Here is a 13,954-nt window from a genome sequence, read left to right on the forward strand (position 1 = left end):
CCTTTCCAAGATTTTGTGGTTATTGTTCAGTCATATCCAATTCATTGGGATCCCACTTATGGTTTTCTTGGCAAAGATACTGGGGTTTGCCATTTCCTTCTCCCATCATTTTACAGACAAAGAACTGAGGCAAACAGTGTTAAGTGACTTTCTCAGGGTCATACAGCTAGGAAGTGTTTGAACCCATGAAGCTGAGTCTTTCTGATTCTTAGCCCAGTGCTCTATCTGCTATACCACCCAATTTTATGACTTCAGGAATGCTGAAAATCTTGGAGAATGAAAATCTGACATGACTCCAAAGAACTTCTGAAATATTTATAAAGTCTGTGGTACTTGCCCAAACTCCCAATTAAATATCTGATAATTTTTTTTTAAACATCTAACTGAAAACATTTTCTATCAAAAGAGGAGTTATTTTTCCAACAGTACAATTGTATCATCCTCTGGGTATCATTTTTAACAATATTTCTTATAAGATGATTATCTCAAAAATCACAGTATAAGAAAAGATTGGAAGTTCAACAATAACACAAAAAAAATTTTATGGATTATTTGAGGTATGTTTTAAATACTACAAAACCTTTTGCAGTTAATTAAATTGACTCAGTTGAATGCATTTATGAATCATCTTACATAGAAAATCACTTCATCCCTCTATCAATGTGGAATTCTCACATTCAAAAGAACCGCTATAGAGTAAATTAGATTTTCAGTTCTTATTCATACAGTTCCAAATATTTCCATCGAGGTCTGATCTACCTATAAAGGATTAAATATCTCAATTATCTCAAGAGGAGAACACATCCCTTTTAATAAGACCATATTATAATTTAGTCTTAGAACAAATTCAATCAAATCAAATCTAGATTTATAATCACAATATCATTCAAAATCTTAGTTTTCCCAAGAATCATTAACTGTCAGTATCTTTAACTATATAGTCCACTGTTTTCAGTTAGCTCCTCTGCAGAGATTTATAGTGGCAGGCTCACATTTTCTTTCTTCTTAAAATATTTCAGCATTTACAAAAATCTTCCAAACACACTTTGGATATGTTAGATTTCAATTAAAAATTTAGTTCTTAAATTACAATGTCATAAATTTCTACAACTCAGGGAAAAAATGTTCCTTTCTCTGCTTGTCTAATTTTGTTTCTGTAACCCCCAAACTAGCCAGGAATGAAATGACAAAGAAAATATCTTGTAAGCTTTCCTTATCTCCTACTGAAAGTAAGTCTCTATTTACAAAAATGAATTTAGCAACGTATTACACAAACTTGCAAGCATTACTTCATGTTAGAAAGTTTCCTAGATCTGAATTCTCTGTCTACAGATTTTTTTTTTGAGAGGGGAATTGCTTTTGTTTTTTATGTTTTTTTTAAACAAAGCAGTTATCACAGTATTAATAAAAACATTATGTTTTTCCCTTAGAAATATTTCAAGGTAGCAGAAATGAGAAACAACACTAGACATAACACGTCAAATGTTTTCCAGAAAAGTTTTTCCCATAATCATCCAACTTATATAATGATTTTATGATGAAAGGGCCATTTCTTCAGAAAAGCCTGGAAGAAAATAGTAGAATAGTGGAAGGAAATAACTAAGTAATGAGGAGCAGGGGGAGAAGGGGGCACTCTCATCAAATGGTCTATGGGTGGGGTGAAATATGAGGAGAGAGCCTTGTCTGAGAAAGTATGAGAAAGAGGTGACATGGTAGGCTTGAGAAGATATGAGAAGATTTGGAATAGCTATCGTGGAGCATGGAAAAAAAAGCAGTTTAGTAGGAATAGAATATTTGACTTATTGCAGTAAGAGCCAATTGAGGTTTGGTAACAAATTCATAGTGGATTTAGTCATTGGGTGATTTCTTCTATTTCTGTTCAGCAGCATAGGAATAGGAACCTTTCATGATTCTTCCAACTTCTAGTGCTCTTCATTACTAATTATCTTGTATTCATTTCATATTTATTCTAAATATATTTATCTGTGCATAAAATATACATATACATATACACACAAATACATTTATGTATATACATACATATAATTCAAGTTCAAGGATGGAATGAATAGATATTATCTGAGATTTATTATATACTCTGTGGAGAGCAGTAGAAGGGATGTATTGGTAGTGTCAGTATACTTTCTGGAGAAGGGATTGATAAAATCCAGGGCTACTGAGACTAGGCTATCTTTCCTACAGTCTTAAAAAGAAACATTGAATCATTATTATATTTGCCACTCCTCGAAGATATCTAATTTAGGGATATGATGTCTAGGGCTTCAGAAGAAAATCCACTTCTTTCATCACTCTTGCTGGAGAAAGGATGGTCTTTACTCTTTTCTCACCGTTGCACAAAAGAACATTACATATAGTGATTACTTAGAAAATTCATTTATCTAAGACAGCAAACAGAAATCAGAAGTTTTATAGATTACAGCATATTGAAGAAACAAGAGTACATGAGCTTTTCAGTTGGGATCAAGATCAGCTCTCAGAGGAGAATGTATGATCTATTGCAGGGGAGGCCCTCTCTAGACTTGTAAGCCCTGGAAATCAAAGTTCAAAATGGGGCTGGCTCCCACATACACAAAGGCATCTTTGGGCTCCTCTCTATCTCTGATTCTGTCCCTTTTTCCATCTCTCTGTCTCTTCCTCCAAGTCTAATGTTCTTTCCACCATATTATAACTTTAGATTTCTTATTACATTCCCCTGAAGCTGGCTCCTCTTTCCATCCCTCCATTTCTTTCCATACCCCTACCATTTTCTTGAGTTAGAAGCTTTCAAATTCTTTTTTGACTCCTCTTTCTCCTTCAGAACCTTTATGGGATCATAGCTTTAGATTGCTGACTAGTTTAATTGTCTCCTTTCATGTATGAGGGAAGGAGGTCCCAGAATGATAACATTGCTTCCTCTGGGTCGTATCTCTAGGTAGCATGGAGGAAAAGGCAAACCTGAACTCTTGTCTGCTGAGTTCAAATAGATTGCTTCTTCAACTTGATTGTGCTCTATCTAGTTTACTGACAAGTTCTGACATTCCTTGTTTCAAAATGGCTTTCACTTTTCCATTCCCCAAATTCCCAGGTTAGTTCAGACATCTTATGTTCTAGACAAACTGACTGTCTCTGGGTCATCTTCCAGATGCTTCTATCTCTGCTTCCCTTCAAGCCCTTCCCTAGTCCTTGCCAAAATCCTATCCCTCTGCTCCCTTCAGTCAGGGACTAAATGATTATAGAATAATGTGACAGAATAGAAATGGGCATTTTTCGCTTTTGCAATGATTCTCTCCTTTGAACCTCCCAACAACTCTTGTGAGTTAGGAACCATGATTATCTCCATTTTACAATTAAGGAAGTTGAGACAGACATTGATTAAGTGACTTGGCCAGGTTCACACAATTAAGAAGCATCTGAGACTGAATTTGAAATCAGGTTTTCCTGCTGCCAGGCCCAGAGCCCTATTTACTGTGCCACCTAGCTACCTAAGAATTTTAGAATTATTAGGATCTTTAGAGATAAGAGATCTTGCTACTGGAATGATTGGAAAAGACCTCTTGATAGTTTACTGCTGTATAACTTACAAGACACAGGCCAAGTCCTTAGTTTGGCTATCAAGGTACTCTACACACTATGGCTTACTCTTCCCATTCAGCCTTTTTTCCCTTTTAATTTAACAAAAATGTTTGTTTTACACAACTGAGTGAGATATATTGAAAGTCTCTCAGAGACAGCGTATTTATTTTAATAAGAACCCCAGTATTCATTTCTCAGAAATAAAAACGACTAACACATTTTCAATAATGCTTATGTGAAAATAGCTTGCAGAAAGACCACAAGCTTCCTTATTCCCTAAATAAGTTCTTGCAGAAAGTCCATGAGCTTCCTTATTCCCTGTGGGCAAGAACCCAGCCAATGAAATTAAAAGCCAATAGGAACAGTGTGGGTTAGGGAAGTACTGTGTTTTTTTTGGTAGCTTTTGATGATAAAAGCTTGCTTTTGGTGCTTGTCAAAGACTGAATGCTTGTGTACACACTAACAGTGGCTATACTACTAACAGTGCTTGTCCTGCACTGAATTTTTCCTCAGTGCTGGGACCACCCATTCTCTGAGATTCTAAATAAAGGAACTTTCTGTCTGTACCTGGAGATGCCTCTGAGTGGTCAATTTGAGTAAGGATCTTGCTATCCCACACATGACTATTCATGTTAACAATGAGGTCTTCATTTATAGCAAACATGCATAATTACAGACGAAACAATACTGTAATGCTTTTGAAAGGTAACTTGAGGATCAGCAGTTTGAAGTTAAATTCTGAGACTAAGTTCTGAGTACAAAATTACTTAAATTATTAAAGGATATACCAAGTATAATAAATACTCAAAGGTCTGACTATTACCAAAATTCTTACATGTATAGAAGATGCAAGATATTCCACATAAAAAAGTTATTTCATAATACATAATTACTTTTTTTCTAAAACAATAAGCTATCTTATTAGTTTAACCTCTCCTTGCTCTCCAAGGCACTCTCTTGGTGCCAACCAGTTCCTTTTCATTATTGTCTACATTCTGCCCCTACTCCCACCATCCTAGCTTTTTCTCATTATAGCTTTTCTCATGCTATTTCTCCAGTCTAAGTGTCTTTTCCTTAGTTCTTTGCTCATCATTTTAACAAATCAAGAAATATTTGTTAAACAGCTTCTTTGTGCAGAATATTGTGTTTGGTCCTATGGATACAATGCTTGTCCTCAAGCAGTTTACAATGCATTTTTCTAAGTTGCTTGAATCCCAAACACAATCCATTCCCATCATCTCCAGGAAATTTTCCCTGTCTGCTGCAGTCCACAGGAATCTCTGAACTCCTTAATTGGATTCAATTCTATTGAACAAATATTTCTTTTTTTTTTAATTAAAGCTTTTTATTTTTAAAACATATGCATGGGGGGCAGCTAAGTGGTGCAGTGGATGGAGCACCAGCCCAGAAGTTGGAATGCCAGAGAAACTGAGGCAAGATAGAGATTGGAAAATATTTAATATTTTATTTGAAAGGGAGAGATAAATGGATCCATGGTTTGGTTCCGGGGCTGATTGAGACTATGGTCTCTAAGAATCCAGCAGCAAATGTGAATTCTCAAAGACATATATGCATGTGGCTCACACATACAGGGGGTAGACTGAGGCAGAGGTGGAGTCAGGGTGCTGAGAGTGGGAACGGGACTCTGACAGGGTGGGGAGAGCCATTGGAGATGGGATGACACAATGGGGAGAGGAACCCTGGAGATGGGGAGAGGCATTTTGCTAAGACAGCATCTGATATTCTAATAGCTTGGGATGAGGAGAGTCATTCTGATGTTCTAAAATATAAGATCTTTTATCCTTATCAAGTATTCTGCTTAGGAGGAAGGGTGGTTTTGCAGAATTGAACAGAACAATTATAAACCAAGGCAGAACAATTTAGGGAGACAGGATAATTAGGAAAACTGAGTCAGGACAATAAAAGAGAACTGTGGCACAACATTCCACACTCTCTCTCTTCTGAATATTCAAATCAGTGAATTACCTTCCTCTAGAAGATCTTAGCATCATAATTTTGACCAACCTTATCTAAAGCAAATAAACCAAACAAAAACTAGAAAAATGCAAGGACTTATGTCAAGGACCAGTCTCTCCCTGAAAACCTCAGAATTATTAGCATAAAAACAACATTCCTTATTTAGTGAGACACACAGGCCTCTCTATTGCAGATATAGCAGCTCCTCTGCAGTTGGGGAGCATCTCAGCCAGAGAATCCAGTCTGACATGGACAGTTCACTGTGAGTTAGGTCTGTGGTCATTTGTGCATTTAACTGAGCCTCTGCTTATGTAGGGTGTAGCAGTGCTCAAGACAGTCCTGTTGTCCTTGCTAGGATGGGCAACCCAAGTCTGTCAGGGACTCCAAAGGGGGAAAGTGGTACCTGGAGTAGCTCCACCTGTCCCCTCTCGATAGAACAGGAGCTGCACTGGGATCCAGATTTCTGAGCAGTTAGACCAAGGCAGACAACCCTGAACTATTAGAGGCCTGATATCAAAATGCAAGGTCCTTGTAAGTATGCTAGATCCCAGAAACAAGTCAGTACTTGTAATTTGACCAAAATCTAGAACAAAAAACACAAATCTAACAAATAAAGATTAGAACAGACTGAAACAAAATGTGAAGAGGCCTGTATGAATTGACCAGCAGCTTATTAGGTTTTCTTCACAGGACAGGAAGGAGCTCCTCTCACCCCTGTAGGCTGTCAGCTACAGTTCCATAGATAAAATGGCAGTTAGGCTTTTGTCCTTTCATTAGTTAGAAAATTTTAAAAAAACAACTTGAATGTCCAGACACAATATCCAGTAACAGATAGTTGATCAGACTAAATACTTATTTGCCCAAGTATTTAGGATTTAATGATTCCAGGTTGGAAACAGCAAGGTACAACATAATTGAAACCTGACCCTAACCCTAAAAGCAGTTAATACTTAACTTTCAGCAAGACAGGATAAAATAGCTTTAATTCATTTTTATTACAGTTAATTGTCACACTAACTGTTAGAGGGTGGAGCTTTAAAACCCCCAAATAGCATTAACTATAAGCGCAAGAAATTTTTACTTCCAATAACAAATCTCATTAACCAAAGTTTCAGATAAATCCTAAACAGATATTTACCATAACCTTATATTTATAACACTAAGAATTTGTTCAGTAAGTTCACTTCTTTCATATCTAAGTAGACAGTTTCATAAATGAACATGATACATTCAATCATTTTGCTTTAAAATACCCAATACATAGACAAATATTCCAAATTGCATATTGTCCATAACAGAAACATTTTCAAAAGGACAAAAAACCATAATATTTTCAGAGGCTCTTTAAATGACTTCAGGATGACCCAATACAATCAATTAAAACTTAGATTAGAATAAACTAAGTCCAAGAGGTTTTTAAAACTATTAAACTTTTAGAAATACCATAACCTCATATTGATAACAGTAATAAATTTGTTTCAGTAAGTTCATGAGTTATCTTTCATATTTAACGGAAACATTTTCAAAAGGACAAGGGAAAAACTATTATTTTCAGAAGCTCTTTAAATGATGGGCCTAACCTCAGGATACAATCAACTAAACTTATCCAGAATATCCAATTCTACATAAAAGAATCTGAAAGATTCTTTAAAATGTCCATTAAACAGTGGAAGCAATTAAAATTTGAAGCAAGAAGCTGCAGTTTGTTAAAACAAAACAAAACAAAACAAAACACCACCATCTTAATGGGGGGAAGGGGATTAGATTGTCCCTTATCGCATGGTCACCCTTTCTCCATTCCACCGTGCTTCCAGACCCCAACTTCTCACAACTAACCTTTTTAGGGTGCTCTTTCCCCTAGGATCCAATCTGCCAGTTAAACACAGTCCCCAATGTCATGGGGTATCTCCTTTCCCATGGCAAATGATAAATTCACTAGGGGTTTGTGCCTTTTTATCCCCTATTTATGGAAAGTCATTTTCCTCTCTCTTCCTGCTCCTCTCACACCATTTTTTTATTAAAGCAATTATTGTTTTTTGCAAATGAATCTCTCTTGTCCTTTGTCTTTAACTCACTTTTCAAAAACTTTAAACTTAAAGATTCGCAAATAACTTTGAACCAAATTTCATAAAACTTATCCAACAGAGCTGACAAATTTTTAAGGCATAACTCATAGTTTCCAAATTACCCAATACTTCTAGAAAGCAACATACCATCTAAATAGGGAGATACAAACATGACTTCCTAATGTAAACTACTGACATTTTGTTTTAATAACTTATATTTTAACTTAAAATCCAGTCAAATACAGCTTTAAATTCCCAATAATATAAAACTGCTTTTACTATCATATTTCAATTAATAAATTTCACCAAACAGTATAGTTGTTTTTTTTTTCTCCCTCTGGCCCCACATGGCCAATACTCCCAATAGACTTCTCCTAAGCTCCAACTTTGGCCCGAGTTGAAACCTTTAGAAAAGTCAGACTTTTCTTTACCTAATGAGAGGCAAGTGACCCCTTTCAGGTAAGTTAATAGAACTTCTTTAACAACCGATTGTTCTTTTAAAATCTTATACTTAAATATAACTAAATCTAGCCTACATAGGCAATAGTAAAATTATTTGCCACAAATTTAGAATCATCCTAAAATTCCTAGTCAAATGTTTTCTCAAGCCAGAGTTCAAAGCAATTAGCATAAACTCCTTTGTTCTCCAGAGGCCTTATCAGCCTAACCCAACCCAAGCCAAGCCTGAATTTTAAACTTCTTCAAGGAAAAAAATCCAGGGAAGATGAAAAATTTGATTGCTGACATGTTGAACTTGAAGAATTGGTAGGGCAACCAATTGGAAACGATCTATAGACTACTGGAAGTGTGATCCTGGGAAAGGAGATGGAGATTTGGGATTCAACCTCATAAAGATGAAAGGTGAAAAGTGAATTAGAGAGAGTGAAGAAATGAAGCCTTTCAGATATTCTAATTCATACATAACTTACATGAAATAGCTTAGCATCTTGGGAAGGTGAAAGGGGCAGGAAGAAACTCTGGAACTCAAAATTTAAAAAAATGAATGTTAAAAATTGTCTTCACATATAATTGGAAAAAATAAAATACTATTAAAAAACATACATGCTCACATTTTGAGAGACAGGAGGAGGAGTAACCAATAGCACAGAGAGTTAGAAGTGCTCTAAGTCACTAAGTAATCATTAAATGGTATGAGACCCAAGGCAGATGATAGGAGTTTCAAGATGAAGAGTATAACCAACATTATTAAAGAAACTATAATAGTCAAGAATGAAGGCAGAGAAAAGGGCATGGCACCTGAGCAGAAGGAGTTCTGTCATTAGTGACTATAGGAGTAGTTATCTACTCTAATTCTCAGCACAATTTAAGCAGAAAAGTCTTTGCTGTGGGAAGTGATTTAACTCCAAGCTGTCTTGGCTGAGCAGATACTTGAAAATGCTGCATGATATTCCTAGGAGAGCAAGAGCTGGCAGTGATAGAGTAAGCAGGGATATTCTGCAGCCTGAGTGAGAGGCTCATATACCAGAGATGCTGTTCTTTCCCTCACATGCTTCTAATGAAGAATTAGAGGAATTACAGAGCGCAGAATCAGATTTAGAAAGGGACATCAGAGGACATCTAGTCCAACCTTTTGCACTTTCCTACAGATGAGGAAACTGAGGTTCAGAGAGATATGTTGATTTGCCCAAAGTCACATAAGGTAGTGTCAGAGGCAGCTTGTGAACCCATGTCTTCTAACTCTAGAGTCAGCCTTCTATCTCCCATCCTTGCGGCCTCCCTCCCATCACAGAAGCTTAGTTTTCTAGAAATGTTCTGTTCAACCTCCCCCCACTCCCCACTGCATTTTATGTTTGAGGGAACTGGCTAAGTGTATTTCCTCCAGTCACAAGCAGTGAATGAAAAAGCTGGGATTTGACTCTAATTCTCTGACTCTTCAGTCCAGGTCTCTCTCCACAGTTCTATCTGGAGCAGAGGCCTCACTTGACAGCCCTTCTTATTGTTTTCTTCCCTTCCTCCCTCTGCACATCCCGACTCTAATTAATATCCAAAAAGAATGCCTCTGTGAATGGGGCAGCTAGGTGAACGGGGGTAGTCAGGAACACCTGAGTTCAATTCCAGTCTCAGAACACTCATTAGCGTGTGACTCTGGATAAGTTTAACCCTGTTTGCCTCCATTCCCTCATCTGGAAAATGAGTTGGAGAAGGAAATCGATAACCGCTTTTTGCCAAGAAAATCGCAAATGGGGCCACGAAGCACGGCTGAACGACTAAAGCTATCTTCTGGTATTTATTTCCCGAATCTGCCGGGACTGGGCAGATGTTAAAAAGTTTGCTTTGCATTTCCTAGGGACAGGCGCATAAGGTGGGGTTGAGAGCTCAAGATCTTCCTCTCCATCCTCCCCCCGTGCTCTTGGGCTTCTCCGGGGAGTGAGGAGACTTAGAGGTTGTGAGTGATACTCCTGCTGAGGAAGAAAGTCTGAAAGGTTGGGAGGTGCTCCCCTTCCCCGGAAACACAAGCTTCTTCTCTCTTGTCCTTCCTCATTACAGGGCTTTCCCCTCTCACCATCCTCCCCACCTTTCTCCTAGCCAGATCTGCCATCGCCTTTGGCTCCGCGCCCCTTGTCCTGAGAAAGTTTTCGGGATTACAGAGTCCCAGAATGTCAGTCCCTCCTTCCCACCTCCATCTCTCGCCAGGGCAGGCTGTATTCCTTTTATTCCGAGGCTCCCCTATTCACTTCGTGCTCTGTTCTTTTCCTGAACAGGTAGTTGGGCAGACAAAAAATGCTGCAATAACGCGGGGCGGTGTCGGAATCACTGCAAGAGGACGGAGAGCAATCATTCTACGTGCGCCGATAGGAGGAAGGGTTGTGTGCCTTTTGATAAGCTTCGGAAGGAGTCCGAGGACAATTCGACTTTGTCAGAAGAAACAATGCCTTCATTAGTCGGAGCCTTGACCACCAGCGCACCTACAGACGACAACCTTTTTACCCCTAATGCTTTCCTGACTACAGCAGCGGGTGGGGGCAGCGGCATAGCAACTCCCCCGGCCGCAGCAACCCCAGCCAAAGCAACCCCACCTGCAAAACCCGCCCCCTTCCAAGCTCCCACAGCAGGAGGTGATTTTAGCGAGGAATAAGTGGAAAGCAATGTCAGAGAGCTCGGACTGCCTCTTCCTGGTACCGGATCAGGGCACCTGTTCAATTCTGGGATTCAATAAAGCATTTTCGACGATCTTCCGTTGGTCGCCATTCATCCATACACCATCAATCTATTTATGTGTTTGTTCGTTTTCCCATCTCTCTACTTATTTTGTTGGCTGTGTAATAGCTTTTATTTTTGTTTTAAACTTTCCTTTTAAATTTTTTAAAATTTTATTTTTCACTTAATAGAATTCTATTTTTTCCAATTACATGTAAAGATAGTTTTCAACGTTCATTTTTTTCTTTTTCCCTCCCCCATTCCCAATTCGGCAAGCAATCTGATCTATGCTATACATGTTCAGTCATATTAAACATAGTTCCAAGTTAGTTACGATGTGAAAGAGGAAACAGAACAAAAGAGAAAAATCACGAGAAAGATAAAACAACCGAAAAAGTGAACACAGTATGCTTCCATCTATATTCAGACTCCATGGTTCTTTTTTGGAATGTGCATAGCTTTTTCCATCATGAGTCTTTTTGGGATTGTCTTAAAACATTGCTGAAGAGTTAAGTCTATCAAAGTTGATTATCTCACAATGTAGCTGTGTACATTGTTCTCCTGGTTTTGCTCATTTCATTCATTTAGTTAATGTAAGCCTTTACTGATTTTTCTCAAATATGTCTGCTTATCATTTCTTATAAAACAATAGTATTCCCTTACATTCATATACCACATTTGTTCAGCCATTCCCCAAATGATGGATATTCCTCAGTTTCCAATTCTTTACTATCCCAAAAAGAAATGCTATAATGGATCCTTTACTTTTTTTTTTTAAACAATCTCTTTGGAATACAGATCTCATAGACCTATCTCTGGATTAAAAGGTATACGGACCATTTCATAGCTTTTGGGGCATAGCTTTAATGCACTATGAATTTATGAAGTCTGATTAGTATAGGATCAGGCAACCCTTTGATCCTTAGAAAGTAAAGTTATGGTGGAGGATTGGCTGGGTCAGGGAAGATAGTAAATAGAAAGTGGAGCATGGTGGGCCTGGCATCAACCCCTGGGGGGTGAGGATTTTGTAGTCTTACAGATAGTTCCTAGCACTTGGATTTACAGACTGTTCTCAAGGTCAAACAATGGTTTTTGCACAGGAAACTGCAACCTCCTCCAAGACCAGCATCGGACGACTGTGAGATAAGGGTAGGAGGGAGTCAAGACTGTACTCTCTATTTCCCGTTCTTCACCAGTTATTTTCAAGGAAAGGGGGAATTTAATGAGATAGAGACTGAAGAGGCTTAAAGGCATACAGCCATTGCAGTCTGAGCTGAATTCAGTGCCCCCTTAAACAAGGGAAAAGATGATCATCGAGGGCCTGAGCCCATGAAATCTCTGCTTTTGCTCAGCTTTCTGTGGGTAGAATGAGCCAGGACTATGTGGATTATCTAAAGGTCAAAATATGGCTTTGCGTTCCCCAGGGATACATAGAAATAGAGGAAAGAACATGACACTGAGGACTTTAGTATGACACTAATTGGCACTGTAGGTCTATTTACTAATAGGTAAGTGGTCCTTGTTAAGTCACTTAAGAATTATTCCCTAGCACCTTTTTTGAATCATATCCTTGGAAAACTGTCAATACTCATTTTCTTTTTTCTCATTTTTCAACTTTGTGTAATTTGGCTTCTTACTTTATCACTTAATTGAAACTCTGTCTCTAAAGCTAGCAGTGATCAAATTTAGCAGTTCCCAAATCTGAAAGTCGTGTCTGAGTCTTTATCTGTTGGCTATTCTCTCCTGTAGATATTCTTTCTTCTCTGGGGTTTTTCCCATTGGTAAGTTCTTTCTGGAGCCTCAGTTTTGGTTCTCCTTCTGACTGTCCAGGCTTTGCTACCCTATCCCCACAAATCAATTCCTCCTCCTTAATACACTTTTCAGCTCCCTTTTGTATGTCCTCATTAGAATGATCAAAATAAAAGAAAAAGGAAAATATGTACAAGATATTTATGGCAGCTCTTTGTGGTTGCAAAGAATTGGAAACTGAAGGGATGCCTATTAATTAAGATAAAGCTGGACAAGTTATAGTTCATCAATGTGATGCAATACTATTGTGCTATGAGAAATGACAAAAGGAATGGTTTCAGCAGAACTTGGGAAGACTTGTATAAATTGATGAGGAGTGAAGTGAGCAGAACTTCAAGAACAATGCATACAGTAAGAGCAATACTGCAAAAACTAATCAACTATGACAGACTTAGTAATTCTGATCACTAGAAAGATCCATTGCAAATCCAAAGAACTTCTAGTATAAAAATGCTATCCACCCCGACAAAGAACTGATGAATTGGGAGCACAAATTGAAACATATTTTTCTTTTTGCTTTTTTGAACAAAATGTGTTGTATGAAAAGTTTTAGAAACATAGTTTCTGGGTAATTAATCATTTTATTAATCATTTCTAGAAAATAATTTATAAAAGGCATTAGGAACACATGAGAATTCCAAAACCCCTCACGGAAACCATTCAATACTTATATACCCTTGGAAGAGGGGGTATTCCTTAGGGTAGCAATCCATTCTGATTGGTTAACAATTAATATGAGAATGATCATTACAATGCTAAGTAGACTCATTCTAATGAGGGCTTGCAGTATAGAGGAAAACTTTATTGTGATCCCTTTTGCTCCCAGACCATCCCCAACCTTGGGCAAAAAAATTACCCCATCTCAGCCTGAGTAGAACACAATGGGTTTCCTCACTTGGATGGGATCTGAGCAAGACTGAAGAAAAAGTTAATCCAATTTCAATATAAGCAATGTCCTTCAGATGTTGGTTTGGCCTATAGAGAATGAAGATCTAGGAAAGGAAATACTGAATCTCTCCAATAATTGATTATTTAACAATCACTTCTCTCAGAAGGTAATGCAGAAAGTTATCTTATGTGACTATATATGTATATGGATACACACACACACACACACACACACACATATACACACACATATACACACACACACATATATATAACTACACACATATAAAATGTATGTACACCTAATATATACATATATATTTATGTGTGTGTGATAGTTTTTGCTTTTCTTACCTTTTGAATAAGGGAAAGAATTTGGAAAGTAAAACAGTCCTTATTTTTTTTAAAAAAATAGAATGTCATTTTCTTGAGGGAAGGAACTCTTTCTTTTTGCTTTACTTGGATAGCAAGTGCTTAGTATA

General features: G+C 37.6%; 2 protein-coding genes across 3 annotated transcripts in view; both read left to right on the forward strand.

The window, feature by feature from the left end:
* Positions 1-10,810, forward strand: part of LOC127550463 (defensin beta 118-like) — a 66,183-nt gene extending 55,373 nt beyond the window's left edge. For both annotated transcript variants that reach the window (XM_051979446.1, XM_051979447.1), the window contains exon 2: positions 10,340-10,810. In XM_051979446.1, the coding sequence (XP_051835406.1) occupies positions 10,340-10,713 (374 nt within the window). In that variant the 3' untranslated portion in view covers positions 10,714-10,810. The remainder of the gene's footprint in view (positions 1-10,339) is intronic.
* The window catches only part of LOC127550460 (beta-defensin 126-like), a 55,180-nt gene that overhangs the window by 39,901 nt on the left and 1,325 nt on the right, over positions 1-13,954 (forward strand). The gene's annotated exons all lie outside the window — the stretch shown is intronic.

This window comes from Antechinus flavipes, chromosome 2, assembly GCF_016432865.1.
Source record: "Antechinus flavipes isolate AdamAnt ecotype Samford, QLD, Australia chromosome 2, AdamAnt_v2, whole genome shotgun sequence".
Lineage (NCBI taxonomy): Eukaryota > Metazoa > Chordata > Mammalia > Dasyuromorphia > Dasyuridae > Antechinus > Antechinus flavipes.